A 13506-nucleotide genomic window follows, 5' to 3' on the forward strand; every position below is an offset into this window, starting at 1 on the left:
ACCAAATTGTACCCCACCCAACAGGGCACTACATGCACACAGTTTTCGGCGTCAGATAGAAGCTGTGATAAAACATATGCGCTAGAGCTGTGGTACACATCATTTGAGCATTTCACCTTGAGAAAAGAGGCAGGATTTCATTACAACACATGATTGTTATGATATTTGATTTTCTCCTGCTGTTAAGGCCTGTCAAAAACTGCAAAGTTACAGTCTAATCCTTGTTTATACACACTGATATCAATGTGGCTGGGTAACAATGTGGCACCATTTGATAGGTTGGCTATCATACAAAGTTAGACTTTATAAAGGATACTAGTGATTGTGGCAGTCGGGCCTCGGGATTTCAAAAAGGTTCTTCCCTGAATGCTTCCAGAATGTTTGAATGTCACAAGAAATAGTCTCACTCATCTTATCAATATCCCATGGTGTTTTGTGGTACTTCTCCATACAGATGTACTGTAAAAGTGGATGTTTTCACGTGAGATGTTTTTCAAGCTCAGCCGAGTACTAAGATGAATTTCGCATGTTTTTACTTCTACGGAATTAAGACACTACATACATGTAGTAGTACATAGAACAAGAAAATATGTTCGTGTTCTTTTATTTTTGTGTTGGTTTCTGGTCACACAAAATGCACGAAAATTTCCACACCATGAAAATGTCCACTGCTAAAGTAGGTCTATAGATATCCCCATCTATGCTCGTAGTACAGTTGTATACATGTGAATAATACACCCTATCAGCTCTAATATATTCATGAATATTACCTTTACCATTCAGAACCGCATTTCTTGTGAATACATGTATGTGTATAGATGGACTTTTCCTTTTCATTTCATTGTAAATACATTGTGTACATATTGCCATGTTTGTTTATCCATTTCTTTTGTGTGAACCATTTCATCCCTCAGTACATTCCATCGCAAGTACTAAAATGTGATGTGATGCTTGACATGTATTCATGTGTGTAAAATTTGTTTCATAATTAAACACGTCAGATGAGTACAAATAAATGTCTGTAAACCAGATACACAAGTGTCCGTTACTGTACTCGACAAGTTTATGGTTAAGAAGTGGACTGTGTAAGAGCGTCCATCGGGGATATTGTAGTGTTACACTCCAGGCAGCCGGGAATGCATTTCACATTTCACACCAGTGGACAGTGGACAGGTGCATGTTTGAGTGCGTTTATGTGTGTGAGTGTGTGTGTGTGTGTCTGTCTGTTTGTCTGTGATTGTGTGTATATGTGCCGTGTTTGAAAAACTGCTCGGACCATTTAAAAGCAATAACCATGCACACAAATCAACAAATATTCCAAATACCAATGAAAATAAAGTCTTTATTGGACACTCTCTTTGCATCACAACTTTTCTATCAATGAATCACTGTTCAGTAAAATTCTTTGATAGACAAGTATCAGTAACTCATTAAAGACTACAATGCATTTTTGCAAATGCTAAAACAAAAACAAAGAAGTTAGGATGGACAATGAAATAGTGAATAGATACCTATTGAACATTTGCAGCACATGTTAATTAAGTAAGCACATAAGTATGACATACATGGTCAACCGAAAAGTTGAAAAATTGGCTAAGTCAGACAAAGGTTTTCCAATAGATGGATATACACATGTGTTTAGTATATAGTGTTAGTCAAAATTCATGTAAGTTGAAGGATTTACCCTGGTCACTATGAATTCAACTTAGGCAACATTGACTGTAAATATGACTTCTTTTTTTTTTCTTGCCCACACATTACTCTTACGGTCTTCAATCTCCATGAGAAAATAAATGGTGATTTCCTTTTTCAGCTGTGGCAAAAGGGCACACAAGAAGCACAAACAAAATTGGAGTTAAAGACACTCAGTCGTGGCGAGTGGTTTGTGCGGCACGGAGACGAACGCAACACGCTGCCTCCCCCATTCTGTATCAAATGTAGTGACCCCCGAATGAGAATAGCGCTGGCTCAATGGGTCAGCGAAAATACGGTAGGCTACAAGAGAGCTCCCTGTGCTTATCTCCTAACCCAAAATGGCTGTCCCGAGAGCTTCCGAATGGACACACACTCTCAGTGCGCATGCGCATGAAGAGAGGCCAAAAGAGCCACGCGTCTTCTGGCCTCTCTCCTCCAATCACCGCAGCTCGCGGTGACAATATTTGTGTACGATGCGTACACACACACGCACACACACACACACACACACACACGCCGCAGCGTCTTCTGGCCTCTCTCCTCCAATCACCGCAGCTCGCGGTGACAATGTTTGTGTATGATGCGTACACACACACGCACACACACACACTTGTCTCAGTGGTAGCATTGTCCCACACGTTTATGGATATAGCACCGAGTCTGCCATTGCGCAATTGCACGCACAAACTTCGGTCGTTCGGAGTTTACGTACCATTAGGGATGGCGATCGGCTGCCTTTAAGCCTGCCTTGCAGAACAATGAAGATGTGACAACTTTTTGGCATATGACTGCATGATCCATTCTACACTGTTCACCAGTCTATCTTTAAAGAAGTCCAAAGATGCATGTAGATTTCAGAGACATGCAATGGAGAACTTAAATTTCAGGACAGTAAAATTTCAATTTCAAGATGAGAGGTACCCATCAGCTGAGGGCATCTGTCCTGCTTGTTTATGGAAGACAATGATGTTAAGTAAAAGCCTACATGATGATAATTCTCTTTGCAGATGATAGTATACAACAAACCCTGCTTGATGTACTGTAAAACGAGGAATTTTCGCGTGCACTTTAATTTCGCAAATTTCGCGAGCGCCAAGATTCGCGAAATTAAAATGCACGCGAAAGTCCTTGTTTACACTATTATGCATTGAACGACAGAGGCACTTCGCGAAAATTTCATGCCACGAAAAAGGCTGTCAGCTCCAATTCACGAAAAATTCATGCCGCGAACATATCATGTTTTACAGTACCCTAAATGACGTCTAAGAAGAATAAAGAAAAATGTGTGATCATAATATGGGCATGAAACCATTTCTAGATAAACACGTACCTACATGCGATGGCTTCAGCAGCAAACATTGCTCTGTCATAAATGGTTCCTCTCAGTTTTGACTTTCCAAAATGAAACTGCACAGCTGAATTAGCAATGGCTTCTTTCCAGATCTTGGTGAATTCAAAGTTGACGCACAGGAGTAATCCTCCATATCTGCAAAACTAAGCAGCTCTTCTTGAAGAAATGGGAATAATCTCATCACTTCGACTTGGAAATACTTCTACAAACTACTGCTTCTCATGCTGGAAGGAGAAGGGAAGACTCTGGCTAGCCATCTTTGTATGTCACTGACCAGGCTAATGATTATATCATGGTGTGACACTATGTTACAGTGCACTCCCGTTATACAAAGTCCTTGGACTAGCAGTTTTCTTTTGCTGTATCAAAATTTTGTTAAAGATGTATACACTGTAGATGGTAATTTTGGGACCTGAATTTTTACTTCATTGTAACATGAATTTTGTTATAACCATGTTCACTGTAAGGAGAGTGCACTGCAACAACATACATGTAAGAACATTAATTTTCTGGCATAATTTTAAAAGGTATTACAACACATCTGTCATTTTGCTTTGAATATGAACTGAATCAATCTCTCAAACATAATTGTGCCATTGTTGTTTTCTTTATGGGAAAATTCACCCCAGTCTTCTGAGAATCAATACAGAAAAAAGCACAAGGAAAAAGATAAAAAAATAGATTGCATTTTTTTAAATACCATACAGAAAGACTGCAAAACTAAAATCTTCCAAAAACACTAGTTACACTACCAGCATCCTCCACCTTACCACATTATCACCATGATTTCATCGCACTCTTTGGCTGTATGGAGAGGTGTTCACATAACACTTTTTCACCGGTCATGCCAAGATTAATTTCAACAAAACCTCTGACTTTCTGCTATATCTGTTGTAAACTTCAGCCTTCATTTATTTCAATGCGCATTTTGCCAAAATCACTCTCATGAAATGCAATTTACAAAGATTGAAACAAAGTTGTACTAAAGATCTCTTCTTATCAATCCATGAATCCTGGTCTACAATGCCATGTCAACAGTTGTTTTACAGACACTTAATCCCTGCTCTGCTTTGTCCCTGATTGGCATGCCCAATAGAGGGCTGTGTTTGTCTATAGTGGCACAGATGTTTGAAAACTACCTGGTAAAAATTGTCAATGAATAGATTACCTAATCCCCCTAATCCCTCTTATGTCACTATGGACTTCCTGTGGAGCAATCAAAGGCACACTGCCACACCCCAGTGGGTTCATTAACTTTCACAACTAGGTCAAGTTTGGATAGAGAGCTGAATACTGATGGAAAAGCTTGGCAAGCTTAACCCGTTCCTTCTGCAATTCTCTGAGTGCCTTTAATGCCCCCAAACGAGATTCTTCTTGCCTGGAGACAGAGAATGGACAGGTTGGTAATCCACCTGTGCAAAAGCAGTCAAGTGGTACATGCATCCCCTTTCTAAGGTTAACTTCATGTGCCTTTGAACAATGAAAATTTTGATCAGGTGTGAGGTATGAATAGGACGTGCTCTGATGGGCTCACAGACTCTTTTGTTCTACACAAAACCAGGCACCTGAATGGGATGACTGGGGACAGCAAACACAGAAATCTACTGAGGTCAGCTTTGATCACTAATGTACATGTTCATATGAGTTTTATAGCAGAGCGACATTGTGACTCAATTTGCTTACATACAAATGTGTATTCACTTCTCCCATAACCTATATCAAGATATCTTTCCATACTGACCACAGAGCTCATGCACTGTTAACCTCTTTGATATATCAAAGTACATTTCAGCTAGCACATTGTAACAGCCAGTCAGTTAAATGACATTTCACATGAAAAATTTCATTTAGTGCTCGACTTGATCACAACTGAAATCTAGCTATGAGGCACATTTGATACATAATATAACATTCTGAAAGTTTAATTTGTAACACAGCAACTACTGGTAAATGAAAACATTGCATGGACTCTACATGTACATGTACCTAGTCAATTCCTCTGATAACAGCAAAGCCAAAGAAGAGAAAATAATATCACTGGCAGGTGATCCACATCACTGTTGGAGAATCTTGTAGTGATGGTTTTCATAAAACTGAAAGCTATCTTATAATAAAGGGGCTGACAAGTTTGTAAGTCAGAATGAAGAGATGACAAAGGAACATGCTTTGTGGTGAATTGAATTATAAATTTGACTCAAGGTTTAGCATGACCTTAAAATGTGAACAAAATCCTGCAGGGTTGTGCACACACATTAGAAACACACACCACGATACAAAGAGTACTAGTAGATATATTCAGAGACTCCATAATATGTACAAGTGCCTTAATGGAAGCTAAAATGAATACAATTTGGCTAATATCATCTTTTCTTTAAAGACAAGATTGGTAGTTCAAGCACAATTTGTCTAGACAAGCTTTGATCACACACAGTGGAAGAGTGAAAACATTTATGGTGTGTAAATCACAAAGGTCTTTACTTTTCTTACATTTATCCAAGCAATTGTGTTTTTTTTTTTTTTTTCAAATGATGATTGCCTAAGACAAGGGAAGAAAATAACATGATAAAGGCAAAACTGACACAGACAAGGAAAATATAATTTCTCTTTCGATCCCATGATTATCGATACTACCTCCTTGAATAAAGTCTCATCTATTTAACATCACTTTCTCACTCTTCTAGAGATTTTGGCAGTTCAATGGCCAAAGTGTCACTGAACTGTCCAGGTAACACTAAAGGACAGGACGAAGCAAACTACTGCATAAGCTGTTATTTTCGCAAATTTCACGAATCACACTTGGACCACAAATTTAACAACACAAAAAAAAAATGTCACCACGCGCTATAAAGGTAAGAATGTGCTTTTAATATGAAGGCCTCTGTGTCAATTTGTGAAAACAACATCTTGCGAAAATGTCCCTGACCTCTTCATTCGCGAAAATATCTGTACGCACTCAGCGTATATAGTACACCTCTGGTACTCACAGCACAATTGCTGTTTGCTCACATGACCTGATGATGATAGCACCGCAACAAATACAAATGAAAGAGGTGCTAGCCTTACAACAAAGAGACAATATATATACTTTCTTCCCTCACGATTTTCGAAGAGAGGGACAAAATATACAAGTATACTCGTACATTTGGTCTATTTTGCTCCTATGAACACAAAATGCCCTATTCGTTGAGTGAATGGAAAATCTAGTTATTTTCCTCACAACAAATTGTGCATCGGACCACTTATCATCATAATGTACTACTGTTGTACAGCTATATAACAAAGTTTGGCAGATACTTGCTATGATATTTCTATGCAGCTTTAAATGTTAAAATTATGGTTTCGTTCTTTACCTCTGATTTTGAATATTCATCAATACTTGCACAATAATTGGCTTGCATGGCTATCATAGTATCCATCTACAACTACCGGTACTTTTGATGAAACTATATGAATGTGATCTTAAACCCTGAAATAAAAAAAAGGAAAAAATAAAAAGATAAAAGTAGATGAGATCACCATCAAAGCAACAAATGATACTCTAACCATACATCAAGTGGTTTGAAATAAAACTGTAAAATTTCTTGAGTTTCTTGAGTAAAACAAGATATTTCAGAACTCTGCCCCAATCTTTGAGTTCTGTCCTTCACATCAGGCTTTTTTAATTATCTTCATACACCTGTATCCATCAACCACTTGTCATTTCACCTGCTTAACCTATTGAAGACTAGTCCCAAGTATACTTGGGCAGGTGTCTATGGGAAATGTGTGTTGTGGCAAAATCAGCCCGTCCTCACTGGGTTAAAAAAGTCTATCGCATACTTATGAGTAGGTAAACAAACAAGATGATAAAGACATATATGTGGAGACCTTAAAACGGTTCCATGATATTTGCTCCTGCGCTAATTGCTCCCACGAAGTATCTGCACACTAAGCCCAACGTAAATTCTACTCACAAACATAACCTTAACCCTCATCATAATCCTCCCATCAAACTAAACCTAAAACCCTATTAAACACAACCCTAACCCAAAGTCCTTGGAGAAAATACGACCAGAGCAATTGTCGCAGGAGCAAATGTGGTGTCACCCCTTAAAACACCTGACTAGCATGTCTAGCGATTTTAAAGGCAGAAAAAAAAAAATTAAAAAACTAAAAACATAAAAACCCCAACTTGTTTCTTCACTGCTTGACTGCATTGTATCGTGAACAAGGTGTTACCAATGCTTAGAGCTCCTGGTCGTTCCCACGTTACTCCTTTTTGATGTTGTTGTTTGCCAGTTCTTCTTTCAACAGGACAGACAGCCTTCGGATTCCCTGCTCAAAATAAAACATTAGGAGAAATCAGCAAAGATCCTCTTAGCTGGTTCTTCACATTTTCTTATATGACAGGTAAGATTGTTCAAGCATGGCAATATAAGATTCTAAAGTATCTTCAATAGGAATCATGATACACCTACACTTGAATATGAACATGTTGTAATAACAATTGGCATTGAATTTATTCACAGTGAAAACAATAACGATGACCATAGAAATAATAGCTTTTATATATGACATCTGAGTTGTGGTTTTACAAACTTGGATTAATTCCTCTCATTTTCAACCCATTGAGAACGAGTCCCGAATATTACTAAGTATACTTGGGCAAGTGTCTACGGGAAATGCATGTTTGTAGCAAAATCAGTCCATCCTAAACGAGTTAAGTGCCAGTAGGGAAAAGAGAGATATACTTTTTATTTTCCCCTCTTGGACAAAAGCCTATGGGATTTATGTGTTATTAAAGAGAGAATGGAATATAGCATCCGCGCACTTGAGCACTCAATGATGAGAGTTTGCAGTTGCTGAGAGTTTTGTGACAGAGGGCACTTTCCCATACGTTAACACATAGAAATACTAGTCAAATGCAGCTGTTGTAGCCACTTTCTGGTTGTCAGTGCATGTGTGACTGCATGCAATATACCATTGATACGCAAGCTGCTTGCTTGTGCTGTAGCACTTGTGCTGGGGCTGAGTGGAAAATTATTACATTGCACTGGGAAGTTGTGAAAAGTTTCCTTTTTACTATAAATTTCTAAAATTCTAGTACAGTTTAAGATGCCTGATATGAGTAATACTAACGATAATATGGACTGGCTACTTTCGAGAGATGGACATAATCGCCCTCACTACAATCACATTTCCCTAATCTTCGACTCAAAAAATACAATTTTACGTCAAGCATTGAATATTGTATCCTACTCAAAGCTGGTCCATATCATATTGATAACAGCAATAACCATAATTATAATGGTGTTAAATTTGAAAGTAAAAGATGATGGATATTAACAATTATTTAGATAATTTAGGAAGTCCATTTGTATGGAGTTATATGTTATTTCAAAGCTTACAGTTTGTTCTTTGAGAATATGCCCTTACCTGTAAATCCATATCATGCAACTTTTTACAGTGTGTGATGGGGTTTGTCTTGTTATGTTTAGGGCTTATTATCATTTTTTTTTTAATGCAGGGTCACATACAGAGCTTCAGCAAGAAAGATAGTAAGCCAGGATGGCCCTTACAATTACCTCTTCCATATCCTCGTCAGAGCACTGTGAGAAGCAAGCCCTGATGGCTGAGGATGGTTTGGTTTTGTCTGGGTAGAAGGCGATCCCAGGAACGAAGAGAACCTCCTTGGCCATGGCCTTCTCTGAGATGAGTTCGTAGGAGTCCTCCACTCCGATGAGGTCCATCCAGACAAACATACCTCCTGTAGGGACATACCACTTAGCCAGACCTGATGGAAAGTAAGATTGCACAGTGGTCAAAACACTATCACCTGTAGGGATATGCCACTTGGCCAGACCTGATGGAAAGTAAAATTATACACTGGTCAAAACACTATCACCCGTAGGGACATGCCACTTAGCCAGACCTGATGGAAAGTAAAATTATACACTGGTCAAAACACTATCACCTGTAGGGACATGCCACTTAGCCAGACCTGATGGAAAGTAAGATTGCACAATGGTCAAAACACTATCACCCGTAGGGACATGCCATTTAGCCAGACCTGATGGAAAGTAAGATTGCACACTGGTCAAAACACTATCACCCATAGGGACATGCCACTTAGCCAGACCTGATGGAAAGTAAGATTGCACAATGGTCAAAACACTATCACTCATAGGGACATGCCACTTAGCCAGACCTGATGGAAAGTAAAATTACACACTGGTCATCATCCGTAGGGACATGCCATTTAGCCAGACCTGATGGAAAGTAAGATTGCACAATGGTCAAAACACTATCACCCATAGGGACATGCCATTTAGCCAGACCTGATGGAAAGTAAGATTGCACAATGGTCAAAACACTATCACCTGTAGGGACATGCCATTTAGCCAGACCTGATGGAAAGTAAGATTGCACAATGGTCAAAACACTATCACCTGTAGGGACATGCCATTTAGCCAGACCTGATGGAAAGTAAGATTGCACACTGGTCAAAACACTATCACCCATAGGGACATGCCACTTAGCCAGACCTGATGGAAAGTAAGATTGCACAATGGTCAAAACACTATCACCTGTAGGGACATGCCACTTACCCAGACCTGATGGAAAGTAAGATTACACACTGGTCAAAACACTATCACCCATAGGGACATACCACTTAGCCAGACCTGATGGAAAGTAAGATTGCACAATGGTCAAAACACTATCACTCATAGGGACATGCCACTTAGCCAGACCTGATGGAAAGTAAGATTACACACTGGTCAAAACACTATCACCCATAGGGACATGCCACTTAGCCAGACCTGATGGAAAGTAAGATTGCACAATGGTCAAAACACTATCACTCATAGGGACATGCCACTTAGCCAGACCTGATGGAAAGTAAAATTACACACTGGTCATCATCCGTAGGGACATGCCATTTAGCCAGACCTGATGGAAAGTAAGATTGCACAATGGTCAAAACACTATCACCCGTAGGGACATGCCATTTAGCCAGACCTGATGGAAAGTAAGATTGCACAATGGTAAAAACTCTATCACCTGTAGGGACATGCCACTTGGCCAGACCTGATGGAAAGTAAGATTGCACACTGGTCAAAACTATATCACCCATAGGGACATGCCACTTAGCCAGACCTGATGGAAAGTAAGATTGCACAATGGTCAAAACACTATCACCCGTAGGGACATGCCACTTAGCCAGACCTGATGGAAAGTAAGATTGCACAGTGGTCAAAACTATATCAATAACCTGATATCTGTATTAAGTTTTGACTCAACCACAGCTGCTTGGTATATTTCAATAATCCGTTACTGTAAAAGTGGATATTTTCGCGCGACTAAATTTTCACGCTTTCCAGGTAAGAAGAGTTTTGCGTGTTTTTTTTTTCCGCGGAATCAAGACATCACACAGGAACATGTATGGTATGGCAAGCAAAAATATTTGTGTGCTTTTATTTTCGCGCTAGTTTCTGGTTGCGCGAAATGCACGAAAATTTCAACACCGCCAAAATTTCCACTTTTACAGTACATAACATTTTGCTCCTCTGACAATAATTACTCTGGCCTTTTTTCTCCAAGAACTTAGGGTCAGGGCAGGGCTGCACATTAACCCATCTTTTTTCTACTGGTCTGACCTGTCTGTCGGACCAGTAGGTACCCAATTTTTCCATTTTTTACTGGTCGTTTTCTGAAAAAGTTACTGGTCTGACAGTGCTTTTTATTGGTCAGGGACCATCGGACCAGTGCCAGTGTGCAGCATTGGTTAGGGTTAGGGCTGTGATACAGTTTTAGGTTTAGTTTGGTGTGAGGATTAGAATTAAGGTTAGGGTTATATCCGAGGGTAGAATTTATGTTTGGCTTAGCATGCAAATATTTCATGGGAGCAATTGTCGCAGGATCAAATGTCATGAAACCATTTAATCAGCACTGTGTGCCACTCACTACGTAAGTAAAACCAGAAATTTTTGTGTACATGAAACTCTGAAAATTTTGCGAGGATCCAAGATTCATGAGAGTAAACTATCTGCAAAAGATTTTGTCTACACAATGCATTGAATGACAGTACTGTGTTGTATAGGACATACGGTACTGTAGTAGTGTGCATGGTAGTTTTTGCATTCATGTTGTTTTCTTGTTTGTTTTTTTTCATCGTCAGCAATCTACAAAAGGTTTATGCTGCTAAAAAGGCTGTCTACTCCAATTGTCAAATGTTTCTGGTTTTACAGTATACAGGGTGCACTTTTAAGTCATAAATTGTCCTTTTGTGTGTGTCATTTCTGAATAATGGGCCTACAATAGACGCACAAACTTTACTGGCTGCCATATCTAATAGAGAAATGTATAAACTTTTCATAATCCATACAAGTGTGTAATTCAAGGGAAATCTGACTGAATCAGTACTGTAAAAGTGGATATTTTCGCGCGACTAATTTTTCGCGATTGGCCGGGTCAGAAGAGTTTCGCGTGTTTTTAATTCCGCGGAATCAAGACGGCACGCACAGGAACATATGGCAAGCAAAAATATTCGCGGGCTTTTATTTTCACGCTAGTTTCTGGTTGCGCGAAATGCGCGAAAATTTCCACACCGCGAAAATTTCCACTTTTACAGTATTGATAATGCAGGTGACACTTTGATGTATACACTTAACCTTTAACCCTAACTAGGCCAGGCTAATAATAGGTAGATGATAGAGCCGGGGAGCTGGAGGGGGGGCCTCCCAGGCCTCCCCCCTCCAGACCTCGGCTGTTGACCGCGCGATCGCGCCGAAAATTGGCACACACATTGCCTATGACGTAATCTAAAGTACCATGAAGTTAATTTTTCAAAAAAATTGTCATTTATGCTAAATTATGGTAATTTATGCATAATGATGCATGAAATCAGACAATTTGGTATAAATCACTAAACAAAGCTCAGAACAGGCACATTTTTTTTTTATATTCTTTTTAATGTCCTTAGCAAATGTATGAGAAAAAAGTTGTGCCATCAGAAAAAATTTCTTAAGTATTTCATCGTTTTTTGAATTTCTTATGTGTTTCTTTGTTTTTTTCGACTTTATATTTTTCATTGTTTTTCGATGAAATTTGTCTGCGACATTGTTCCAAACAATTAATGTTATTAATTGATTTTAATCAATAAAACCCTAAAATAATCATGCTTTTATGAAATTTGCCTGTAAGCACAAAACTCAAGCAAAAAGAGAAAGAAGCAATTTTCTAAGAACATGAATCTTTTCAAAACTTTGGCTGAACAAGTATGCCTTAAAGCAAAATGCAAAAGATGAATGCATAATAAACTTTACATTGTTCAACGAGGTTTATTCCAAGGTAAGTCCGTATGCACGCTGCCTGTATCATAAATGAGTTTCTGATCCAGCTGTCAGTTTATAAAACAAGTGTTGATGAATTAATTTACTGTGTCAACCATTCAGTTTCAGCATTCAGCACTAGTTTGTGTGTTTGTTTATAATAATGTAGAACTAACTTACACAGGCTACCTCAAAGGGAACAAGGAGCAATACATTACAAGGAAAAGTAGAAATTACGCGGTGCGTAAAATATGTCCCCGCCGGAAGTAGCATTTAGTAGCAAAATGTACAATATCGGTCAAAAATCAAGGTCAAAGGTCAAAGAAGTCAAAGGTCAAAATTCTGTGTAGAAGTTTTGAAGCCCTCACCTAGTGCCATCACATAAAGCAAACGGAATCGAAATCGGGTTAGAAATGGCGAAGGAGTAGCATTTTGTAGCCAATGTACAATATAGGTCAAAAATCAAGGTCAAAGGTCAAAGAAGTCAAAGGTCAAAATTATGTGTAGAAGTTTTGAAGCCCTCACCTAGTGCCATCACATAAAGCAAACGGAATCGAAATCGGGTTAGAAATGGCGAAGGAGTAGCATTTTGTAGCCAATGTACAATATAGGTCAAAAATCAAGGTCAAAGGTCAAAGAAGTCAAAGGTCAAAATTATGTGTAGAAGTTTTGAAGCCCTCACCTAGTGCCATCACATAAAGCAAACGGAATCGAAATCGGGTTAGAAATGGCGAAGGAGTAGCATTTTGTAGCCAATGTACAATATAGGTCAAAAATCAAGGTCAAAGGTCAAAGAAGTCAAAGGTCAAAATTCTGTGTAGAAGTTTTGAAGCCCTCACCTAGTGCCATCACATAAAGCAAACGGAATCGAAATCGGGTTAGAAATGGCGAAGGAGTAGCATTTTGTAGCCAATGTACAATATAGGTCAAAAATCAAGGTCAAAGGTCAAAGAAGTCAAAGGTCAAAATTCTGTGTAGAAGTTTTGAAGCCCTCACCTAGTGCCATCACATAAAGCAAACGGAATCGAAATCGGGTTAGAAATGGCGAAGGAGTAGCATTTTGAAGCAAAATGTACAATATAGGTCAAAGGTCAAGGTCAAAGGTCACAACTGAAATTCTGTGTAGAAGTTTAAAAGCTCCCATGTAGT

General features: G+C 38.9%; 1 protein-coding gene across 1 annotated transcript in view; it reads right to left on the reverse strand.

Moving 5' to 3' along the window:
* Positions 1 to 7278: 7278 nt before the first annotated feature.
* The window catches only part of LOC139736027 (kynurenine/alpha-aminoadipate aminotransferase, mitochondrial-like), a 31952-nt gene continuing 25724 nt past the window's right edge, over positions 7279 to 13506 (reverse strand). Inside the window, exons 11-12 of the mRNA XM_071646773.1 lie at positions 8611 to 8819; positions 7279 to 7360 (exon numbers count right to left, since the gene is read on the reverse strand). Coding sequence (XP_071502874.1) covers positions 7295 to 7360; positions 8611 to 8819 — 275 coding nt within the window. The 3' untranslated portion in view covers positions 7279 to 7294. The remainder of the gene's footprint in view (positions 7361 to 8610; positions 8820 to 13506) is intronic.

This window comes from Diadema antillarum, unplaced genomic scaffold, assembly GCF_040938485.1.
Source record: "Diadema antillarum isolate AM-2024a unplaced genomic scaffold, OU_Dant_1.0 seq00000619_RagTag, whole genome shotgun sequence".
NCBI classification, from domain to species: domain Eukaryota; kingdom Metazoa; phylum Echinodermata; class Echinoidea; order Diadematoida; family Diadematidae; genus Diadema; species Diadema antillarum.